The 25995-nt window shown below is 38.1% G+C and overlaps 1 protein-coding gene across 3 annotated transcripts in view; it reads left to right on the forward strand.

The window, feature by feature from the left end:
* The window catches only part of BBS9 (Bardet-Biedl syndrome 9), a 464828-nt gene extending 447198 nt beyond the window's left edge, over positions 1 to 17630 (forward strand). For 2 of the 3 annotated variants that reach the window (XM_078059432.1, XM_078059434.1), the window contains exons 22-23: positions 16870 to 16980; positions 17192 to 17630. In XM_078059432.1, the coding sequence (XP_077915558.1) occupies positions 16870 to 16980; positions 17192 to 17223 (143 nt within the window). In that variant the 3' untranslated portion in view covers positions 17224 to 17630. The remainder of the gene's footprint in view (positions 1 to 16869; positions 16981 to 17191) is intronic. The other variant, XM_078059433.1, reaches the window with a different exon arrangement.
* The last annotated feature ends 8365 nt before the right edge of the window (positions 17631 to 25995 follow it).

The following is a 25995-nucleotide window of genomic DNA, read 5'->3' on the forward strand; positions in this document are numbered from 1 at the left end:
GTTATCAAGAACTAGAATTACAAGCGCCCCAGTACTTCTTTTTAACTTTAGCTTCTACACAAATTACTACTGAGATCTTATTTCCTTTCTGGGCTGATCATTTTGTTGTTGCACCTATTCAATCTCACAGATTCTCCATGTGTTATCATCCAGTAAGGTTCATTTCTTAAAGATGAGTATCAACTAAAGCAAGGAACTTGTTGAGGACCATTTCTGGTTCACAGAGCAATCAGGTACGCTGGGAAGTAGGAATAAGAGTTACTATACTACATTCTGCTGTAATTACTTCCCAACCGCCCAGTGGGAAAGACAGATAATATTATGTTAAAAATAGAATTTTGGTTTCCATTGCTTCCTCCTGATCTCTTAGCCTAAATTCATTTATTCAAGTCAACAAATAATTATTGTGTGTGTACTATGTGCCAGGCACTATTCTAGGACTTGGGATAGAGCAACGAACAAAATGAAGGTCTTTGCAGTTTGGGGGCACTGAATTCTAGCAGGGGGAGACACTGCACACCAGGCATCATAAATAAGTAAACTATATCATATATTAGAAAATAGTGTTAGTGTTAAAAGGTGATAGGCATTACAGAAAAAGAAAAGGAATGTCGGAAAAGGGACAGTTACAAGATTATGATTTTAAATTGGGTTGTCATGGTAGGCTTTGTTGAGGAGGCAACTTTTGAACAGAGACTTGAAGAAAATGAGGGATTTATTCATGCATAGATCAGAGGGATAAGTGTTCCAAGTAAAGGGAATGGACCTGGCATGTTCCTGGGACAGCGAGGAGACCAGTGAGGCAGAGTGGTAGGATATGAGGTCAGAGGGGTCAGATCATGTACAGCCTTTCGCAGACTTACACTTTTTCTCTGAGTGAAATGGGTAGGTCCATTTTGAACAGAGGAATGATGCGATCTTACATTTTAAAAGGATCCATGGCTGCTAGACTGAAAATGGACCGTTGGGGGCAGGGGGTCAAAGGTAGAAGTGAGCAGTCAGTTCAGTGGTTACTCAGTTAAGTACTTTAGCAGTAATTCAGGTAAGAAATGATGGTGGATTGCATCAGAGTGATGGTATAGTGGTGGAGGTGGTGAGAAGTGGTCTGATTCTGGATATCTTTTAAATACAAAGACAACACAACAGAATTTAGTAACAGTGGCTGTGGTGTGTGAGAGGAAGAAAGGAGTCCAGAATGACCCCAAGAGTTTTGGCTTGAGCCACTGCAAGGATGGAGTTGAGATGAGAAAGGCTGTGGTAGAACAAGTTTGTGGGGGAAAATCAGGGTACAGTTTAGGATACGTTGAGTTTGAGAAGCCGCTGTATATCCAAGTGATGTGAGTGAGTACGTAGTTGGATATATGAGCCTGAAGTTCGGGAGAGAAGTCTGGGCTAGCATTATAAACTTAGGATTTGTCAGCATGAAAGTGTTATTTAAAGCCATGAGGCTAGATAAGATCACCAGGGTAGTGATTTTAGAAGAGATGAGGATCAAAAACTGAGTGCTGCATCTTCTAATTTACAGGAGGTTTGGGAGAAGAGGGGGAACCAGCAAAAGGTATTGAGAAGGAGCATGTAGTGAGGTGAGAGGAGAATCAGTCAAATGTGGCGTCCTAGAAGTCACGTGAAGAAAGAGGTTCAGAGAAGATGGGGTTATTAGCTGTGTCAAATGCTGCTCAGGGGTCAAGTAAGTTGAGGGCTGATAATTGTCCAGTAGATTTAGCAACATGGGGGTCATAGTGATCCTGATAAAAGCAACTTGAGTGGTCGAGGCAAAGGCTACACTGAGATTCATGTACAAGAGAAAGGAAAAGAAAAGAATTGAAAACAGCAAATTCAGACAACTCTTTGGAGAAGTTTTGCCATCAAGAGGAGCAAAGAAATGGAGGAAGATGTAGGAAAGTGTGGTCAAGAGACAGTAAATTATTCCTGATTTGATCTTTATTGTTGTCCATGATTATTTATCTAGATTATTTATCTAGACTCCAATCTTTGTTCTTTCTTTACCAAGCTATTATTTCCTACTGGTCACTCTTTTTTTTTTTTCCCAGACCAGATGACCAATTAAGGTTTTCCTTGTCTAACACAACAGTTCATTTTTCTGGAGGTCAGATAGCTATAGTTGCTGCTCTCCACCTTGAAATTCAGTAATCTCCTTTCCTTACAATGAGACTCTTAGGCTTAGGTGAGGGAAGTTTGGCAATACAAGGCAAAAATGATGCTTATGATAATAATAGTAGTAGTATTATACTACTTGTATATCACTTACTGTGAGCCAGGCACTATTTGAAATGCTTTACATAAATTAACTCATTTAACCTTTACAGTTACCCTATGAGCTAGGTACAGTTATTATCCACATTTTACAAATAAGGAATTTGAGGCAGAAAAATAACCAAGTAACTAGTTTTAAAAAAAACCAGCAACTAATAATGTTGGGGCTGGGATTAAAATTCTGACAGTCTTGCACAAGAGTTTATGCTCTTGAAGCAACTGGAAAATTTTCAGAGCAAGATGTTAGCCAGAGAGATTTCATTTCACATGATACGAGAATTTGTTAGAGTGGATGGATTAAGTTCTTTGAGAAACAAGATAGAATACAGGACCTGATCAGGCATTTTCCCAGCTTGGCTAGCCTGTACATTAGTGGGCTGTCACCAGCCACAATCCTAGAATCATGTGGTAGAGCATTCTTCAAAGATAACTTTTTAAAGGACTGTTTCCTGTGTGTTTCTTCAAGTTTCATGAGTTCCCTTTTGAATATATGTATACATATATATATATTATATCACATATATGATATATATATGATATAATAGTATATATTAAGTACCTACTCTTTGCATAAGAGAAAAAAAATTATCTCCTTCCACCTATGTGTTTATTTTCCTGTGGGAAGCTTATTTGTTTACCTTGCAGGCTAGAGAACATCTGGAAAAAGGACTGTATATAGGAATGTAATACTTTGCTATTTAAGGATCTTAAAATTTCTATATCTTTAGAGGTGAGGTATGAACTAAATGACTCTTTGTTAAGCGTTATTTCTTAAAACACTGGTGGTGAGTAGTTGCCACTGAATCCTTCATTAATAATCCCTTCCTTTTCCAGAAGGACTTGCCAACACCTATAAAGTATTCACTAGGAGAATTAAAGTCATATAAAAATAATTGGTGTTTGCTTCCTTCAAGGCATACATTTAAATACGTTGCTTTATTCCTTTGCTCCTTGGCTGCCTCCTATGTTTAGTAACTCTAGGTCAGCAGACTTCCTCTTTTAAGGTTCATCTGCTGGCCATTTCAATTTCCCATGAGAAAGCAAACCTACCACTCTTTTACCCTTTTATCTTAATGTTTCTTCCATTTATGTCATATTATCTCGTGGGTTTGCATTTCTCAGTAATAATGGCACTGCTGGTAAATAGAAAACAATGAATGTGATTATGCACCCATCATCGTCATCGTCATCATCATCATCTTCTTCTTCCTGGTGAGCCTTTTTAAAAAATTCCTTTTGTGATCCCAAGAGGGGTGGTCATCTTTGACAGTAACTTATCAGTGATTTCATCTTTTTAAAATTGTTTTAAATTTTTATTTACTTATTATATTTATTTTATTTTCATTCCAGTGGGGTTAACATACAGTGTTATATTAATTGATTTCAACTTAAAAGGAATGCACGCACTATTTTCAAGTGAATTATTTTAATGCATCATTTGCAGTTTGGGTTTTGACTGCTTGGTACAGCTGGAAACATTCTGCCACTGGTCTGCTTACCCCAGCCTCAATTTTCACTTGAGCATTTTTTAGAGTGTCAAATATAAATTTGTGCTGTCCTCATGGCTTGCAGTTTCATGTGTAATTGGCTGTAACTGTAATGACTAATGTATATTGGGGGTTAATCAAGAAAATAATAGCTAACATTTATTGGGAGTTTACTGTGTGCCAGTCTCTGTGATAACTATATTACAGGCATTAACTAGCTTAATCTTTTTCTCTCATAAGATAAATGCTATATTTTCTGCATTTCTGGGAAAAGGAAACTAAGGCCCAGATTTATGTGACTTTGTTCAAGATACAGTGAAACTTGCCATGCAACGCCCCTTTTCAGGATATCCCTCTCTGCGATCAGTGGGCTAACTTATCCTGTGTACATTTCCCTTTTCGTAAGATATGACATTGTTTAATGGACTATTTTAGAAATGTATCACTAGACAATAAAGTTACTTTGGAATGAGTCCTGAGTGTTTATTCAGGTTCCTCATTGCATTTGAAGAATATGATGGAACAGGCACTCTCCAGAACCATTGTGTTCTTTTCTCTTTACTCTGAACCTGTTTGTAACCAGAGTGACCCAACTGAACTCTTCATTTCATAATCATCACCTAGACTCTGTCGTTATTAAAAACAACACAGTTTGGTCAAGATTATGGCTTTTAATTGGGTTGTGGAAAGAAACTCAAGTTGAAGAAATGTTGCCAGGATCATTGGGGAATTAATAGCCGCTTGATGCAAGAGGGAAGCTGTGAAGAACACTGGCTCTCTTATTATGTGGTGTCCAGGCAAAGTAGAGTTATGCTCTTACTATTTCATTTCAGTTTTTGAAAGAAATTATTATTGCAGAACTATTGGCTTCCTTTCTTTCTCAACTGTGGCTATAATGTTTTATTTGTGCGTGTGTACTTTTGAGAGAGAGTTGGTCTCTGAAGTGGGAGTTAGGAGAGGAAAGTATTTGAAATGGAAATGTCTTAAAATCATGTCTCTTTCCAGTTGTACATTGGATTTCCTTAGGATTTAGAAACAAAATGGAAATTAAAAACCACAGTCACCTTCTTTTTGAACAAGAAAATACTGTACTTATCAGTATAGAAAAAATCTAGTTGAAAGACAATAGATCTTGCATTTCGTTGCAGAGTGCTCCAGACATCGATCAACTGGCAAGGAAAAGCAAATATTAACTTTCTCTTCTTCCCCACCTTCTCACTATGGCTGGGTAATACTTTTGTATTCCTGTTTGGGGGATTTAATGGCCTTGTTAACATGTGGGAAAACATTGTGATTGGAGACTTTAACAAAATAGTGAGTAGGTTTTTTTTTTTTTAAGTTCCATGTTTATGTTCTTACTGGGTTTGTGTCTTTCCAAGTGCTCCAGGTTAAGAACTAAATGTGTTAGGAAAACAGATGTAATGCAAATAAATAGGAAGAGTTCTCATTTCCTTCACTGAGCAAAGCTCTGAGTTCCTGAGCAGTAATTTTATGGTACCTTCTCTCCATATCAGAAGTTGTGCTGACCCCAGCTTCTGTCTCCTAATTTATGTCGTAACTGATTAATGATCTATAGGGCCAGACAATAATTCACCTACATATGGTTGGGGGTCATAATGCACTAACATAGTGTAAAGATCACTCTTGCCAACAATTAATTGAGGAATTCACTTTATGAAGCCCTGTTTACAGACTGACATCTGGAGAAATTCTTAACCTGGATCCATTCCAATCTGTAGGATTTATGGACTGCACTTGCTTTTTTGTAAATAGGATTCTTTTTCTGCTTGGTACATTCTGTTTACGTAATTATCAATGGATGAAAATGGCTATGTTCCTGTATTTCTTAGTCCTCTGTACCAAGTGGGCCTAAATTCTAAATGGTGGTCTAGCTAAAAGAATACTAGACACCTATCATTATTCAAGTTGTGGAAACCTATTAATGCCAGGAGCACCCTGCTCTCTTAAATACAGACTCTAACTGGAGCCCTTACACCCCAAGGGACTTAGTATTTAGCCTTTATGGGGATTTTAAAACTTGTTGAGACACATGCTAGACCTCTTAAAATATATTAGACTCCCTTTTATTCACACACTTGGTCTCTGCTGTGAAGTGTGAAATGGAAATATTTTCAAACATTAGGTACACGCATAGTCTTGAACACATTTTAAGTTCTCACTATGTGTGTGGGGGGGAATCAAAGCTTATTATTAAGCAGCAGAATTAGATTCCCAAACATTCCATGGGTTGTCATGGTGGACACACATTACAGTGACCTTCACCTGCCTCTCTTTGCTAGCCATTATTATCTCTGTTGCTGGTGAATGAGCTACTGTGGATGTGGTCAGCATGGCATCTGCGAATACAGGGAGATAGAAAAGTTGTAGAATGGACTGAAACAGAACACAGGAAAGCAAATATTTTATGTTGGAACTGGACACCTAGAACTAGATCGAAAAGCATTTTCTTCTTCTGCTTTGCTGAATTTTGAAACTGTAAAATTGAACCAAGTTAAGGATGGGGTGCTTCCACATTACAACAAAGTAAAGGGCAGAATGGAAGTAGAGATGAGAAAGATACAGACCTATGTCGTCCAGTTCCTCCTTTAGAGTAGCACTGTCATCACATGATATCAACCTGATTTACCATGCTGTGGTAGAGACATATTCAGTGATATCATACATTTGCAATAGCTTTATTTCCAAGATGTGTTTTGATGAGGTCTGTGCCTGTTGTATTTATTATGTATATGTATGTATACACACATATATATATATATATATATATATATATATATATATATGTATGTATTTTTTTTTTCTGGAACACATCTGCTAAGCAAGCACCTTTCTAAACCCAATTTCACAGAAATGTTGGCTCTCCAAAATCGCTCTTAAGCACAGAACAGAGTTACACACACACACACACAAACACACACACACACACAGGTCATTAGTCATAATATTTCCAACAAGCATAACCTTACCACTTATGATGTGCTTTTAAGGAAATGTCAAGTCCAAGTATGGGACAGACCAGACACTTTGATCTGAAGTCCAATTTAGATGGAGATTGGTGGGGAATCAATCAGGGAAGTGCGGCCCCACTTTTCCTCCAGAGCTTTTTACCTTTTATTTTCACTGTAGCCCTTGTGTAGGTCTTTAATCTGTGTTTTTTCCACAGCTCTTCTTAGCTATCCCTCTTATTCTGCATTACATTTTCCTAACTGCTAATGTATTTTTTATGCTTGAATATTTGATCATCTACACCTTCAGTAAGTTGCCCCAAATATCTTACATAAGAGTATGTTCACAGAATCATAGCCTACATTGGTGATTCATCCTTTCTCTTTCCCTTTCCTTTTCATCCTCTGTCTCCCTGTCTCTTCTACCTGCATCCTTCCTTCCACTGGTCCATTTTGCTGAAAAGTTTCTAAACACTCAGCTAAAATCACTATACAAACGTACAGTAGGATACTTGGCTTTCTAAGCTTATGCTGTCCTTGGGTTAGAAAAAAATATATTTAAGAACAATTAGGAAAATAAACACAGTAAAGGAGAATTATCAGAAAAACTCCTGTACATGTCTGTATGCCTCTGTGCTTGCGTGTGTTCACACTCACCCATGTATAGATAGTTAAGGGGGGAGGATAAAGAATAAAAAACATTTCCCAATGGCTATATTTATAGAGAAATTTATAAACTACTATTCAAGTCTCTTTGGGAAGCTCTTCATATTTAAGATAGTGAACTATTCTTTTCAAAGCACCCATTCCCCACTCTTCACATGAATTATAAACCTTTGAAATGAAATCTGAATGTTAACCTCAAAAAAATACTCTATCCATCAACTAAATCTTGATTAAATGAAGAATATCACTGGTGTATATTTTTTTTTTTTTTTTTTTTTTGAGGCTTCTGCTGTTTTTAATTCTAAGTGGCAATTCAAGCCACTTGAACAGATGATTCTTTGGCTGGCAAGTCAGAGCAGGGTCTGGGGTCATTTGTGATTCTCAGTGGCGCCTTGTTTGATTCCTCTCAATTATGAAGAAAAAAGAAGAAAAGTTTTTTTCCTCCCTGAAGGAATGGAACATTCTCACCCATACACCCAATTGACTGCAAAGGTCACCTTTGCAAGAAAATAAATCAGCAAATCCTAAAATATACCCAAAGAACAGCTTGCCAACCTGCTGGATTTTCTGTATCATTGAAAGGAAGTACTAGTTAGAACAGCCAACTCACAAATCCATTGAGATCTTTCTGGAAAAGGAGGAGTACTTGAGAAAGCTCTAGTGGTTTAGGAAGCAAGAGATTCAGAACTAGCTCTGGGACATTAGGGGCATGAGCTACCTTCTCTGAGCCTCTGTTTTGATATCTACTAAATGAAGGCAGTTGAACTGAAAACTGAGTTCTTTGATTCCACAAAAATGGTGCAGAAAGTACATCTTGCCAAAAAAAAATTAATAGAGGGCAGAGATGATAAAATGTACTGTGTGCTAAGCACTGTACTGGGTGTACATGGTCTCATATAATCCTCCCGATAGTCCTCATTAAGACCCTCTTTTTACAGATGGGGCAACTGATAACCTGGCCTGGGTCCTGCCACCAGATCCAACCTGGTCCACTACTGTGAGCTTCACGGTCTAGGTCAAGTCTCACTGTTGGCCTCCTTCCCCTTCAGTGGCCTCTCCAGTCACCGCCCACTTAGCTTTCACTTTTGATAAAAGGAAAGATAAACCCCTGGAGACAATTCTAAAATATTGGAAACCTTAAGAATTTATAAAAAGAAACCTCCTATAAAAATTTTTCCCCAGTCTAGTCATGAGAAAAACATCAGATAAATTCCAGTAGAAGGGCATTCTGCAATATACTTGACCAGTACTCCTCAAAACTGTCAAGGCCATCAAAAACTAGGGGAAGTCTAAGAACTGTCACAACCAAGAATAGCCAAAAGAGGTATGACAACTAATGTCGTATGGTATCCTAGATGGAAAAAAGATATTAGGTAAAAACAAATGAAATTTGAATAGACTATGGACTTTGGTTAATGTTGGTTCATTGATCGTAACAAATGTACCACACTAATGCAAGATACCACAATAGGAGAAACTGTGCAGAAGAATATGTAAGAATTCACTGTATTATCTGCTAAATTTTTCTGAACATCTAAAATGGTTTTGAAAAGTAGTCTATTGAAAAAAAGTTTATCACTGCCTAAACCAAAAATATTGTAGCAGTAGGGTAAACAATATGCTTTTTTTCTTTCAATTTATGTGTTTCACAATTTATTTATTTGTTTATTTGAGAGAAGGAGAGAGAGAGAGCGAGTAAATGCACACAAGCAGGGGCAGGGGGCAGGAGGGAGGGGCAGAGGGAGAAGCAATCTCCCCACTGAGCAGGGAGCCCAATGTGGGGCTCCATCCCAGGACCCTGGGATCATGACCTGAATGGAAGGCAGGCGCTTAACCGACTAAGCCACCCAGGTGCCCAACAATATGCTTTTAAACTAGTACTACTCTTACTACTACTTCTTATACTTCTACTACTACTTCTCCTCCTGCTCACCCTCCTCCTTCTCCTCTCTCTTCGTCATCCTCTTCTTCCTCCAACTCCCTCCTCCTTCTAGTTATTATATTAACTATACGGTGATCTAACAGTATTAAAATGCCTCTAGGATCCTTTAGAATTAGGATACTGTAAAAGAGTAACTTTCTGTGAGCCTTGGATTAGGCCAGGGATTGGCAAACTATTTATGGTCCATGGGCTAAATCTGGCCTACTACCTGTTTTAGTAAATAAAATTTTATTGGAACACAACCAGTGCTCATTCACATTTACATTTTGTCTTTGGCTGCATTTGTACTACAATGGAAAATTGAGTGATTGCACCAGAGATCAGATGGCCTGCAGAATTTAAAAAATGTTTACTATCTGGTGAACCCCTGATTTAGACTATTTGGGTTATAAGGTAGAGAGTGAGGCAGGTAAGTGGGGCCACCAGGATTCACATGGGGATAGGATCAAATATTAGAACTCAGCTAATCAAGTAGAAGGAAAAGTATAAGATAGGGCATAAGTAAAATAGAGCAGTCAATTTCAGTGTTGGCCACTGTTCAAGGTTTCTGGGCACTTTTCTTTTTTTGTTGCAGAGCTGTGTCTTTGGCCCATAGGTGCATCAGCCTATGTGAACCCTGCCCTTTCAGACTCCCACCTTTATAAAGGGACCTTTATCTTGGCCTATTTATTCTTCTTTTAGTGTTCCTAACTTTTACCTGAAAATAGCCAAAACTTCCTGTGTTTTTCAGTGTGCCAGGCACTTACACACACTCATCAGTTTCTCTCTTACGAAGGAGGGATGCCATAGTTTCTATTTTATAGATAAGGAAACTGAAGCTCGTTCAAGTGAAATAACTTGCGCCAGAGGATTGGTTGGCTCATAAATGCTGTGCCACAGTTTGAATCGAGGATTCATAACATAACATTAAACCCCCTACACCATGCCCACCTACAGTGCTGGAACTGGCTTTCACTAGCTCATGAGAGCCGGTTGTTGACTTTTTAGGTATTCTGTGAGCTAGGTGACAAATTCAGCCATTATTAAAAACTAAATTATGTATATTTATAATCAAATACATTGTATCAGGAACAAAGATAATATACTTTAAAAATCTTTACTATTTTACTACATTTTACTCTATGCTCTGGAGGTGGTTGGTGTCTACAGAGTCTGTGTGGTGAAAGTGCTAACTGTGTGCTCCCCGTGCAACTCTGCCAAGCTCTTATTTGGCGATGCCACTTTGGTTGCTTGAAACTGGCCATGATGGGAGTATTTACACCATGGACATGAGCAAACACTACAGATCAGGGCTTTACTTTTCTCTCTTGCCAGCTAGCTGGTTACATATTTAGCGGCATGTCAATGTTTACCTTGCATTCTGATTTTGATCTCTAGCTAGTATTCTAGAGGATAGTCACATTTGTTTCTGGTGGGCTCCTATCTTGACCTTTGAATTCTATAACTTTTATAGTTAATGCCACAGTAGCAACCTACAGAGAGGACCTGAGCTCTTTTTTTTTTTTTTTCAAGATTTTATTTATTTATTTGACAGAGAGAGACACAGCAAGAGCAGGAACACAAGCAGGGGGAGTGGGAGAGGGAGAAGCAGGCTTCCTGCCAAGCAGGGAGCCCAATGTGGGACTCGATCCCGGGACCCTGGGACCATGACCTGAGCCGAAGGCAGACGCTTAACGACTGAGCCACCCAGCTGCCCACCTGAGCTCTTTTTTATTGTTATTTTTATTTGTTTGTTTTTCTGACAGTGGGTAGAAATTCCTTAGAGTAATTCCCTTGTTGAGAAAATATGTTCCACATGGTTAAGGAGGAAGTTCAACCATTTTATAGTTTGCTTTTAAATACAGAGACAGGTTTGAGGATAGTTTGGGCTCCCTAAAAAATCCTCGAGTTGCATTATCTTTATAAATATAGTGTGAACTCCTATTCAGAATTTTAGATAAGGTTTTTTACTTAAATAATTTCCTGGCTACATGAGGATTTCTGTATGTATTAATGTGTTATTAACTTGCAAAAAAACAAATTTTTACAGCTAGGTATGGTTAACACAAATGAGCTTGTACATAATTTGGTAACAATTCAGAGGAATAGGCAGTGTAATAAAGTGCCTCAAAAACATCCTCCTAAACATCATTGGTGTAGTCTCCAATTTATAGACTATCTTGTTCCAAATGCTCCTGGGCTGATTATTCACAATTCATGATACATGCTTCATGTTTTTAAAATTTTACCTGCAGGGATTAGCTACTACTTACAACATTGTTCTCTTATGCCAATGCACCCAGAGTCCCAACTCCTGATCGCAGTTTCCCTTAATGAATCTCCTCTTATAAAAGAGCACAGAAGTAGAAGTGGATCCCCATCGTTGTGGCGGGAGCAGGCACTGGGGAACCTGGACATCTTCCCTGGCAGGGAGATGGGGGCTGGTCTGGACACTGCAGTGAGGGAGCTGCCCCCCCCCAGATATTTGAGTAGAACAGAGATCACATAAGTAAGTCGTGAGAAGCCCCTGTTGTTGCCACAGTGACTTTGCTGGCTATCTGAACTTTAAATAATTAGGAGTTTGCTGAATGGTTATTTCTAAACTCTAATTCTATATATCATATTAATTAAGGTAGACCATATCTTGTGTCACTGCTGTTAAAATGTGGCCAGAAGACTGGCATCTGCCTGTAGACTTTTTGTGAACCTGAAATTGAGAGTAAGTGTTTAGGAACTTGTAGCAATTGACAGAGTACTTTTATAAAGATTAAGTCTACTACTAATAGATGAGGGCTGGTATATTGTTCATTTCATTTTTCTAGTAATTCCTTTTATTGTTATTACATTTTACAAAAATATTAGTTTAGATAGATTAGAAATTTTTATTTTTTTTATTTTATTTATTTTTTAATTTTTTTAATTTTTTAATTGTTATGTTAATCCCCATACATTACATCATTAGTTTTAGATATAGTGTTCCATGATTCATTGTTTGTGCATAGATTAGAAATTTTTAAAAACTGGTCCTTTTGAGAAGCATGGCTGCCATGGGAAGAGCCGGCTGCAGCTCATACAGACTTGCTGTGTGACCTTTGGCGAATGATGTAATCTCTAGGTTTACATTTAATAAATTGAGACTTTCTAGCAGGCCTGATAGTTAGTCTTACAAAGCTAAGTCAGGGATGCAAAAAAATGTCAAAATTTTAATTTTCTTTATGAGCAAGACGGTGGGAAATTCAGTCTCAGTTATTATTGCCCACCCCACCTCCCCTAGCTCCTGTCTCCATGGGGCTCAGAAAATGAGGGTGCGGTACTGTCAACAGCCTCATTGCCTAAGCCCACAGCAGAGGCTTGGTGGATGAGGGAGTCCTTGCTGAGGTTGGAGCTCCTGATCCCCAGCCTTCCTTGTGCCTGCATCTCCATCCCTTGATACCTTGCTCCCTTGGGGTGGTCCAACCTGGCTCTCTTTACCCCTCTGAATTACCACTAGAGAAAATCTTTCCCCAGAGATACTTTAATATCTTCAGTGAGCTCAGGCTATGGAAAACTAAGGCTAGAAAAGAGAGTATTTTCAGGCTACTTTTTTTTTTTTTTTTTTTTTGATTTGGCCCCAGTACAAATTTCTGAGGCATGGAAGCACAAATGACCTGGAGAAATTTGGGGGGAAGAGGCACAGGGGAGGGAAAGCTGAAGAAAAAACACAAATTAATATCAATAATTTTATAATTGTAAAGTGGGGCCAATAAACCCTTACTGATAGGGTTGTCTGAGGATTGAGTAAGCTAATGCATTGAGAATTCATAGCCAAGTGTCCAGCACACACTAGGTCCATAGTACTGTGATTTCCAGATCAGGAGGTCCCTGGCTCTCACTTGTTTTTGCCTGTTGGCTCTTATGTGTTGCACACACAATGTGTGTTTGGATGATTTCATCCAGCTGTGGTTTTTCTTCCTTTCTTTCCTTTGATGATACAGGCTCTAAGCCAAGGGTACTTCATCTGGCATCCATGGAACCCAGGCTCCACTTCCACAGATGGGCTTCAGAGGGTCTCTGATAGTCTGGAGGTTTTATATGTTATTTCTATTTACTGTTTACTCTGAAATTTTTAACAAACAAATGTTTTTTTCCTAGCAAAAATCTCATCAGATATACTCATCTGTCCTTCTTAGCAGATTCAAATGTAGTAGCTGTGGGGTGAGGACTAAAATTCTGCATTTCTCACAAGCTCCCTGGTGATACCCAGTGCTGTGGGTCCAATGATCTCACTTAAACTAGCGAGGCCAAAGTGGCCTTCTGACTTTAAGGATGTGCCTTTCATTGCCTATTAACTTCACCAGACTTGCCGTTTTCTTTTTTTCCAACATATCTGGTCATCAGAAGCAGCCGCCCTATTCGGGAATGTTTATAATTATAAATATTTCCACTCCACAGCTATTCAATCTGCCAGTCTTGACCTCTACATGCACTTCATTCCAGTTAGCCATGGATGAAAGCTTACATAATTACATAACAGGGTTTTGCCCATCATGTTTGCTCCCACTCATGGAGCCCCCGTTTCTTACACATAGGTGGGCAATCTAACCTCAAAATTCTGTGTTGAAGGCCTGCTTTTTAGAACTATTTCCAGTGTCAATAATTTTTGCAATAAAGCAGAGCCTGAGGCAAGGATTAAAATGATGGTTTATTTGACAAACTCAGGGAAGGGAGGATGAGGAAAAAGGTAAGGGAGTCAAGGAAATATGTGATATAATATAAAGTGGTTCATCCTTGGTTCTTCTCTCAAAGAGCCATGAGGAGACCCAGCAGATACATCTACCCAGCACACAGCACTTTCCTGGAGGTTGGCAAAAGGAAAATAATAATTCAGAGTCCACCTGGGGAGAGGCAGGAGGGGAATTCTCTGCCCAGCTTTTTCCCTTCTCCCATTTTCCATTGGTCAGGATGCCAGATCCCATAGCTTATTCTTTCTTCCAAACTGGGAGGTCAGAAACTCTAGGCATGTGGTTGGTCAGTCTGGCTGCATGGAGGCATCCGAAAAGGCGGGGGGGGGGGGGGGGGGTGGGATTCCCAGGGCAAATGACTGGTCAGCCCTGCAGTGGGATTTGAGAGATTTTTTTTATCTCTTTGTACTAAGGACAAGGAAAAAAATTTTTGTGCCAAGAAGAAAAGAGGAAATTACATAAGTTGTTCATAGTCTCTAATGACTGACTTGTCCTTTTATGTCCATGTGATTAAAGAACTAGGAAGTGCTTTTAAGTCTTTATCCTTTGTCTTGCCTCAATATGAGTCAGCTGGAATAAAAAAGGTGGACTCTACTTAATCAGTGGAGATCTGCCTCTCTCCACAAATGTGTGGCAGACACCACTAACTGATCACTGCAGTCTTCCCATTTGTTGGCTGGGTATACTTCTTCCCCACTCCTGAAGTTTCTTTGTGTGAAGATAGCTATAGGAGTACAACATTCCTGGCCTCACCCTGCTTCCTCCCTCCCTCTGCCTCAAGGATGCCTTAAACTGATTTGTGAGTGTGCAATGAGAAACCAAGCCATTCTTGGTCCTTTTTTTTTCTTGAGATCAGGTTATGTTCTGCAAGGAGCACATCACTTATTTCTGTTCTTCCCTATCATTAGTCTTACAGACGTACTTCCTCACCCCACATACCCTAGTTTGTATCTCAGTTGGGTGAGGGGCCAGGAGGAGAAGGGTGCTATTTCTTGGGCTTTGCCAAGGTCCCAGCACCTCAGTGCCTGCCTTGGCCTCACAATACTCTAAGCAGTGCTCCTGGCCATCACACTCAGTGGATTGCCAGGTGGAATAAAACCTGCTGACACCTGAGTCCTGCAGCCTCAGTACCTCTTTGGCTAATGCTGCAACTGAGGAGCCATAGAGTAAGTGGTCAGATGACATGCGCTTTAGGTGTTGTCAGGCTTGGGTGTGAGGTCGGTCTTATTCCTTATTCCTTAGGAGCCGTGTGACCTTGGCAAGTTACTGCATCTCATTAGATCTATCTTATCTGTAAGATGAGAATAATAATATCTATTTCATGGTTTCTAGAAACTAAATGAGATAATATGGTCAGGGTTTCTAGCATTTAGAAAGTACTCAATAATGATAGTTATTGTTACCATGATACACAGGCTTTGGAAAGAGATTAAAAATAAGGGGCGCCTGGGTGGCTCAGTCGTTAAGTGTCTGCCTTCGGCTCAGGTCATGGTCCCAGGGTCCCGGGGTTAAGCCCCGCATCAGGCTCCCTGCTCTGCGGGGAGCCTGCTTCTCCCTCTCCCACTCCCCCTGCTTGTGTTCCCTCTCTTGCTGTGTCTCTCTCTGTCAAACATATAAATAAAATCTTAAAAAAAAAAAAAAATTAAGCCTGGTCCTCCTTCTGGATGGGGCCCTGCCGTTTTTAGATATAGCCAGGCAAGTTTCATTGCACTGTTGGAGAATTCTAACATATCCTCTTGGGGAACCTCTGAGGCTACCTCTAATTCTTATTTTATGAATGTGGAGATGCTTTTCTCTCAAGTTTCCCTGGGCATCAATTTCTTTTTTCAGAGTTGATGCAGAGGGATGAATGGTAAGGTGTATATCCTTCAGACTTGGGATCTTGCTACTTCCCTTTCATTTGAGTGATGTGGTTTACAAATCAGTGCTGCGATACCCTGTCTTTCCTCATAAACCCCTTCATGCATACAGCCAAACTTGAGTACAGAGGCTTTGGACTCAGTGTGTGAGAAGCCTCAGACAAGGAAAAGAAAAAAAAATCACACTACATTAACAAGAAGAATGGCTTTGGAAAAAAAATATGTATAGTATACAGCATGTCAGTACATTTTCAGGAAATGGTAGCAAATTAGTCAAATCAAGTTACAGATACATTCAAGAAGTTATCACGAGTCTCCCCTACAAGATTTTGGTGAATAAAATCAAATGACTTATACCCAATATTTTAAAAGTGCAATGGTGCTGGCTCATCCTCAAGTCACTGTGGGAATTGACTGGGAATTGAAAGCTTCCACAATGCAGCATGTGGCTTTGCTGTTGAATTATGAAGTGTTTGTGTCTGTACTGTGAGGTGCTGGACGCAGGGATAGAATCAAAGTGCAGAGATATACCACCGCAGTCACCATCTCGGGATGCAGACAGCCTTCCTCTTGGCTCAAGAAAGGTTTCATTCCCGTGTGGTCAGTGTGCTTTTGTTTTTATAGTTTCTGATGCTCTGATATTAGAGAGAATTCCTGCTGGGGTACCCTTATATTACAGATATCACATATGCTATAGGTTTTGTCCTTTCTGACTTCAAAAAGAATAAAGACAACGCCATTGCTGCTATTGCTAAGTGATCTCGGTATAATATGTCTTTGGGGGCAATAACTCATTCCCAGTATTTTCACCAAAGAGAGACATTTAAAATTATTCTTTTTGGTCTGCTCCTGAAGATTGTTGTCACATCGTTTGTTACCTTTATGATTGGTATGTTCCTAAGCTGTGGTTGCTGTGTGGAGAGGCAGATTTTCCTACACACTGCTTAAAATATTGTATGTATTTTTTCCAACTAGGTGGCTGTACTACCATCCCAGAATCAGACTTAGAGGAAAGATCAATAGAACAAGACTCCGCTGAACTGTTTACCAACCACAAACACCTCATTGTAGAGACGCCCATGCCTGGTAAGAAAATGGGTGGCCTTCACCAATGATATGTCAGGGATAGTGACACTCTGATCAGTTCTCGTCATGCCAGAGAGCCTTTTTACAAAGCTGCTTGTTTTCCAACTTCTTCATCCTTCCCCTCAGCATTGGTGCAGTTGAATTTGATTATTTGTATATTCCTTTCAATATTGAAACCTTTTTTCTCTCTCTCTCACTCTCTTTTTTCTAGAAGTTTCACCCCTCCAAGGAGTCTCGGAATAGTTCAAGTAGAGTTGTCTGGATGAGGGGAAGATGGCCTTCCCAAGGCTGATCCTGTGTGGACCTCATGCCAAGCACAGATGTAGGGCTGGTCCAGGTGCTTCATCCATCTCACCTGCTTGGAGATGATACTATATAGACATGGGGATTGGGATTTTTTTATTTTGCTAGGAGGACTTGTAATACCATGGGCAGGTCAGTTGAAACTTGTCTTACTGGGAAAAGCTATTGCCGCTTTTTGGTCATCTGTATGCTTATAGCCATCGGATATAGTGAGAGGACATCTTTTGGGGACAGACTTTATAACACAGAGACCTAGATCCAAAGTAATTTGATAGCCCATTTTTTTCACAGAATTCTTATATAGTAAGTGTATCAAATTTAATAAAGCATCTCATTGTCCAACAAAATCTTGGATTTGATTTATAATTAGAGGGTTTTATAATTGGTTTCTCTACATTTTTTCTTCAAAGGAAAAAAACTGAAAGGAATTGAAAACTTTGCTACTCCATGGTAACACTCAAATATAATTGTTTTATAAATAAGCTACAGAATTTTCATATGATCTATTTACTCTATTCTAAAAAATGGAAGAAGGTAAGTTTTTAGTATTGAACAAAAATGTTAAAATATTTTTAGGGAAGGTAGTATATTAACATCCTCTTTAGATTACCCCATGGTGACACCTTTTAAAAATTCAGGTTGTAAAAGAATTCACACATTAGAATTAAAATGTAAGGTTTTTTATATTCAAGAAATAAAAGAGATTTTGCCAATTTCAAGTTAAAATTACAGTTTCAAGACTGATTTAAATAAATTAAAAATAAGTCTGTGCCAGTTTTGGAATGCCTGTCAGTCAGTATAAAGGGGGATATGGTTCGTGGTTTTTCTATATGTGAAATGTCAAAAAACTGCAGAGGATTTATTATTTCTAGCATTCTTTTTTAGGAGATGCAGCAGAAGATGTAATATTTTTAATTGTCAAGCATGGAAGTGGACAACTTCTAGCCTTTGGACCAGAATCAACCATTAGGTTAATTTCACCCAGGCGTTGGGGACCAGTAAAAGATGTCATGGCTCCGCGAATGACTATAGTTGCAAAAAATGCAACACTTCTGATCATCTTTAACAACTTCATTCAAGAAAGGTTACAAAACAAGTATATTACTTCTTAAAAAGGTGTTTCCGTGTTATGTCTCTCTCTCTCTTCCTTTTTTTTTTTCTTTTGGATGTTTGGTTCCTGTGGTTGTTTTTTGTGCTGTGCATATGTCCATGTGCTAATTTCTGTTCTCCTTTCTCTCTTTTTTTTCTTTCTTGAGTCATGCCCTGTTTGTATGTGTCCTTCTAACTGTCTTTCTTTAACTCTTTTTCTCTCTTGTGTTTCTATGTTCATCTGCCTTGATCAGTTTTTCTCTTCCTTCACTTATCCCCCCCCAATTCTTTCCCTTTATTTCCTATGATGTAAAACCCAAGTATATTGTTTGATTTGTAACGGTTACTTTAAACATAGACGAGTGCAGTGATTTCTCTCTCTTTCAAATCCCTCCTCCATTGATTTCCTTTTATTTGTGTCCTCCATGATTGCTCAATTCTGTGAGAGAGTGACTACCAGTGTAAACTCAAAAGGCTTCCTACCTTCAGTTTGGGAATTTAAGGTGACTTTTGTTGCTACAATTACATGTCATACTGAGAGTTTTTATGTTAAGATGTATATTTGTAAATGTTTTCCTGGAAATCATTATCAGTATCTTAAGTCTATTGGCACAACTACTTGACCAAATAATTTTTTTTATTTGAATCACTAGTACAGAATTCTGTATACATACATCATACACATATTTTTAAAAAATCTAATTATATTTGCATTTTACTAGCTGCCAAAAGGAAAGAAGGTACTAATTAGCCTTTTTCAACATTATCAAATATAAAATATAAGTTCTAAAATGATAAAATAATTTGATTCATGATTTAAAAATATCATTTGGTAAAAAAATTTCCTAAATTTATGTAATGTCTTTTACCCTTGATTTTAATATGATTTAAAAACATATATAAAGTGTTTCTACTAGCAGCCAAGAATTATGTTATCCTTTGAAGTGACTTTTTAAAGATCAAGACCCAAATAATTGTTAACTGTTCTCATTATTTTGGCACTAGTATTTCAGTCTTTAATAACAATTGTCCATTATCTCTTTCGTGTATGTGTGTGTATACATGGTCTTGAAATCTTAGAGTAACTCAGAAAGCTTTAAGAAGTAAGATGTTCCAGGTTTCTGATTAGCCAGATAGTCTCATTATTACCAAATATATCAGAATAGGTACTAATAAAACAGCAAATATTTAGTAAATTCTTACTGTATGCTAGGTACTGTATATGCACGATTTCATTCACTCCTTACAACATTACTTAGATGTAGATAATGTTATCTCTATTTTGCAAATAGGAGTACTGAGGCCAAATAACTTACTCAGTGTCCCATAGTTCGTGTGTAGCAGAACTGGGATTTTAATCCAGGCTGATTCCAAAAACCCATATACACACCCAAAATGTAGAGATAATTGGTAAGACTACAATAAAATACATTTTAAACCTGAAGGTTTTTAGTCCAGGATAGCTACATTTTTAAGATTTCTAGTATGGTTATTTTAAAAATATACCTATTTATATTTCTCCTTTAGTCAATTACCTGTTCACGTTCTAAATTTTGGGGGGAGGTTGGTGATGATGGTAATAATCTCCTTACTGAATTTTAATAGCCTTTTGAAAAATCGTATTAGTCTTTGGTTGATCTGGTATGATATCAACACTGTTTTCAGTTTTTCACTTGTCTTTTAATTTTGTTTCTCGGTTTGTTTTTAAGGTCATTTTCTAAAATTTAAGTAGCCAAATCTATTAGCCCCTTTCTTTGTGGTTGCTGCCTTTGGTGTCCAGCCTAGGTGGTCTGATGCCCTCTCCTGCCTCTTTTCTGTGCCAGTATGAGGTCCTGTGCAGCTGTTGTGTTCTGTGCTGCAGCAAGCTTCAGTCATACAGATTTTATAAGCCACAGAGCTGTATTCTTTTCTGCTCTCATATCTCACAGAGTTTTACATGAAATGCCTCCTAGGTTTTACCTAGCTCCTTCACCCTGGGGAAAATGACCCAAGTAATAGACCCCACAGTTCTCAAAATCCTGCTCCCCTCTGATGCTTGGCCCCTCCTGTGGGCTCTCCTTTAGGATGATTAGCTTTCCCCAAAGATTCTTTAGCAGTCTTATAATTAGCCTTGCCCGCTCCCACACCAGCCATTCAGACATGGCCAGACATGTTCCTATCCCATGTGAACACAAGTTGGGCTCATGTTGGGTGTGCTGTGCCCACTTAAATCTATATGTACAGAGGCAAGAGATATGGAGTCTGTGCCCCAATCGCCCCCCCATTCTCTAAGCTTTTTGGTTCCCCAGCCTCACAAGGGACTAGCTTGGTGTTTCCATAGGTCAAGTATACCAGGAACCACAGGGGTTCCCTCAAGTTGAGGAACATTAGATTGTGTTATGAATGGCTTTGTTGTAATTACATTAATAAAAAATTATTCTCTGGATTAAAAGTAGCTAAGCAAAGAGACCTCTCTCTTTTTTTTTTAATAGCTGCCTCTGACTAGTCAGTAGTCTGTCACAGTGCACGTGATCCCTATCACATAAAAATGTAGGTGAAGATGGGCAAAAAAATCAAAGTAAAATACATGTGAGGAGTGTTTAAACTCCTTAAAAAGCTTTATATAAATACAGGATTGACAGTGGTCATCTGCCATGGCACCGTGTCCTTCTTGTGAGCCAACCGGTGTTACCCATGGCCTCCTGTTCAGAGATGAAGGGTGTGTCCAAAATGGTCAGAGAGCTGATGAGGGACAGGCTGATGGGAAGAGCCCAAACTGGGGATTTTCAGCCTTGGTTGGACCTTACTATCTCTAATTTTCTTCCCTTTGCTGATCTGTATTTTCAGAGTATTCTGTAATGAATATGTATTGCTCTTGTAATAAGAGAACAGATCCCATCCTTGTGTGTATCGAGAGAGAAAGGTATCATTCAGGATATCAGTGCTAGTGATATACATAATAATCAGTAATATACTCTTGTTACTTAGCTTTTGGTATATTAACAGCATGAGTTTTAGAGAAACTGCTTGGACATTGTACTCCAAGAATGCTGAAAGGTCCAGAGTAGACGTAGTATCATCAAAATAACATGATTATTATGATCTACAGCCGTAACATGAGCCTAAGATTATATTGAAAATTATAGGTTTTTTTTATGTCCTTAACATCTTCTGATGCAAAAAGCAAACATATCAATTAAATATGAAAATATTAGCGAGGTTTCTGAAAGAGCAATACACAAGGCTCAATACACAATTTAGATTGTGTCAGACGCTGTCCTTTTTATAGCCTTTTTGTTTATGCAGTGTTGCACTAGCTGGTGTTATTTTTCTGTTTTTATGGCTGAATCATGGAAGCTATGTGACATCCCATGTGTTAAGGGTTTTGTTGAGTTGGACTTTAAAAGGTATAACTTACAGTGCAGCACAATTGCCAAGACCTAATCAGAGTAAGATGCCTGTTAGAGTGATCACATCCCCCAGTGCTTCATCTGTGCTCCAGAGAGGGGGTTTCTGTTCCGGCTGATGTGGCAAAAACGTTGCAAAACCCCTCATTCTCAGGTTTGCTGTTGTTTCATTTTAATTATATTCAACCCAGACTCCAACCCTTCCTCCGAGGCTCAGTCTGAATAAATTTATCTCCTCACTTGTATACTAAGAGCTGCATTTGAGGCCCTCTTAGAACAGTGGGGACGACTTTGTGGGTCATGCCTTTTAGTGCCGTTTTCTGGCTCCTTATTACATTCTCCTCCTTTTTCTCTATTTATTTTGCTCCACTTTTCACTGTATTCTCTTTTGTTGTATTGACAGGTCCTTTAAGCACCTTAAATCATTTCTGTAACAGGTGGGGGTGAATAAATCAATATTGGCACCTCTCAAGACTTTTCTAGTCACTGTTGCTAGTGGTCATGTTTCCCTCTTGAAAAGTCCTGAACTCCCTGCCTCTCTTAAAACACACTATCCCTCACTTACTCTATTTCAGAAGTCGAATTTTTCTTTCCAGCTGGGATGGATTTGCAAACTTCTTGGACACGACTGTTCTTGGATTCTTTTTACTGATTAGTAAATTTATGCTGTATTAGTAAATCAATCTCTTAAAAGAAGTCAACAAGTCATAGAGAAATGGAGAAATCTGTAATCTTACTTTCCTAATTTATTTTTGCAGATTATGCAGAAGAGGCTAATAAGACTCTCCTACTATATTTACTTAAATTTGGCTTTAAAGAGAGATATGATTCTTAAAAATTCAGTACTTCGTGACCTTTATTTCCATGAGTACTTAGGTGACAGTGATTTGAACACAGGATTCAGGTTTTTTGAGTATCTGAAATATATACAATTTTGGAGCACCTTTAAAGGAAAACAATAATTCTAATACAACATTAGATCCTAAGGTATATGTTTATTTAGAATAAAAAGAATAAGAACAAGTTACATATTTGTAAAAAGTTGACAATTGACACAAATATCACAAAATCCATAAAAATAATATATTTATCCTCTTAACTGCTTCATATAGCTTTTTAATACTTCTGCATATTTTTGGCCTCATATTCTTTATTTACCTCTTCAATTATCAACAGTTTTATAATTTCATTTTCTATAGAGTGAATTAAAAGATAACTTATTTTCCTTTGGCATTGTTGACGAAACATCTAAAAAATTATTGATAGTTTATAAAAGTTTTTTCTGTTCTATAACTTATTAGTAATGTGTAAGTTTCAGGATTATTAATATACTTAGGAAAACCTTTGTCAAGCTTCTTTCATACCTACAATGTAAGATTTCAGGGCATTTCAGGTTTTATTGTTCAGTGATAAATTTTAAATAGCCACTGAATTGAGAGCTGTCCTTAACCAGTCTGTCATCAGCGTCCTCACTGAAGAGGTCCTCACCTTCATCAGTACCAGAATTTTATGTCAGAGCAGCCACATACTAAATATTTCTCCATTGTCTTCATATGATTCACTCTTCTTCATTAAGTAGGTTGTTAAGCAGTTCAGGAATCTATTTATTCTATTTAAAATTTATCATCTCATCTTAATGAATTAATCTTGGCATTATTTGAAAATGTTTTTGTTATAGTTTTCTTGTTTATAGCAGAATAATTTGTATTGATTTTATATAGGAGCTGTATGACAAAAAAATGTTATTGGATGAGGGGTCTGTAATTCTAGATTCTGAATTATCAAATATGCCTGACAGGCAAGAACTTCCACTTTCACTCAGTGTCCCTAAAACAGGAATCTACTTACACTTTTATTTATTTTTTATTATGTTATGTTAATCACCATACATTACATCATTAGTTTTTGATGTAGTGTTCCATGATTCATTGTTTACGTATAACACTCAGTGCTCCATGCAGTACGTGCCCTCCTTGATACCCATCACCGGGCTAACCCATCCCCCCACGCCCTCCCCTCTAGAACCCTCAGTTTGTTTCTCAGAGTCCATAGCCTCTCATGGTTCATCTCTCCCTCCAATTTCCCCCCCTTCATTTTTCCTTTCCTACTATCTTCTTTTTTTTTTTTTTTTAAACATATAAGGTATTATTTGTTTCAGAGGTACAGGTCTGTGACACTTTTAGATGTCTGGTGTTCAGAACTTCAGATTCCGTATGTTTCAAACCATGATTTATCTCCACCAGACTTACGCTTCTGGTGCCATTTCTCATTTAGCACTGCAGCCTTTTGCTCTGCACCTTTCCTCTCATGACAGTAAGGAGGAGCAATGGGCGGTAGTGGAGTTCCTAGAATTCATCCCTCCAACAGAACAGCTAGCAATAATTTAACCATATTCAAAGTTGACTGAAAGCCACATAACTGTATCTCATTTGCCCAAGTTGAATGTCTCCCCAACTCAATTCCCCTTAGCCAGATCCCCAAGTCCACAACTGCTCCAGTGCCCAATACTAGAGGAAGACAAGTGGAAGAGACAGCAGTCTTTACCAATCATGATTAAAATGGTTTTTGCAGATTTTACAAAAGCATATGACCATGTACCTTTCCTAGGTAAGGAAAGTGCCCTGAAGTTTAAACCTCATTAATGTCACAGTAAATCTAGCTTTGTTACAGCATGAGAGTCAGAATAGAAAGTATGCTTTGAAGAGTTCATTTGCTTTTTTTTCCCCCCATAAAATATAACTGCAAAAAATGTCTGAGACAAGAGTATGTACATGGGAGTGAGGAGGGCAGATTTTGTAAGGAAGTATTAAAACTTCCTTTAAGTACATTCTAAGTCACTTCAAATGTGCCTAGCTTTGGGTTCAACTCTAAGTACACTTCCACTTTTAATTTTTGGTAATTAGTTTTTCCCTTAGAGGTATCAATAAGCCATATGGACTAGCAGAGCTATTCTCTAGTGCATGGCCTTGATTCTGTAGAGAGATGTTTCACCTTCTATATTCAAGGACAGTTCTGCCCACCTTTATATAAACAAAAGATGTAGAAACTTTATCTTCTCACATAAGACAGATACTAATTAAGCCCAGACTCCAGTCATTTGCCATTTAGTGAAGTTTAGGTCTGTAATATTCACTCAGTCTTTTTCATGTTATCTTCCTGCATTTCGGTGAACTGTTATTTATTTGAGGATGAAAATTAAGAAATCTCTTTAGGTCTCTAGGCATAAGTAAGGAAACTGAAGCTTTTATTTTACCAAGTCTTTTGGGATAAAATTAAGGAGTTATTCATTCCTTGGGGAAAATGATGGTGTGTAATCCTCATCTTTCACGCTCAGCAGCTCACAAAAATGAAAAAAAAAAATGCAATTAACAAGTAATTCTGCGAGAAAACATTAAACACTCCCCGGACTTTAATCACAAATAGGCTGGATAGAGAATGAGAGTTGGGATTTATTTTCAACTTTTCCCGAAGTGTCAATAACAAATCATAAAACACAGACACACACACGCACACACACACATGCACACACACACTTCACTCTACTTCTGAAATCAATGCCATCTGGATCTGGTCCTCTCTTTCCATCCCAGTAACAGTGATGTACTTTTCTCCAGGCTGGCCTCCAATTTCATCACCTCCTCTGATGCCTGCCTGCCTTTGTTCTTCATTTAAGTCCCTCCCATCATTTGCATGTATATAATTGATCCCCATAATGACATTAGTTCATATAATCTCTCTCTTAATCTTTGATTGTTTAGTCTGTGGTGCTGGATCTACTGGACATACACTTACAAAAAAAAAAAAAAATGAATCTAGACACAGACCTGACAAACCTGACAAAAATTAACTCAAAATGGCTTATTGATCTTAAATGTAAAGCACAAAACCATAAAACTCCTAGAAGATAACATAAGAGAAAATCTAGGTTGTCTTAGGTATGGCAATGGCTTTTTAGATACAAAACCAAAGATATGATTCATGAAAGAGGAAATTGATAAGCTGGATTTTATTGAAATTAAAAGCTTATGCTTTGTGAAAGACATTGTCAAGAGAATGATGAGACAAGCCACAGACCTGTCTTCACAGATAAAGAACTGTTACCCAAAATATATGAAGAGCTCTTAAAACTTTAGCAAGAAGGAAAAAAAAAAAAAACCAACCATCCTGATTTAAAAAATGGGCAAAAAACCTCAACAGACATGTAACCAAAGAAGATACACAAATGGCAGATAAGCAT

Source organism: Halichoerus grypus, chromosome 12 (genome assembly GCF_964656455.1).
Source record: "Halichoerus grypus chromosome 12, mHalGry1.hap1.1, whole genome shotgun sequence".
Classification (NCBI taxonomy): domain Eukaryota; kingdom Metazoa; phylum Chordata; class Mammalia; order Carnivora; family Phocidae; genus Halichoerus; species Halichoerus grypus.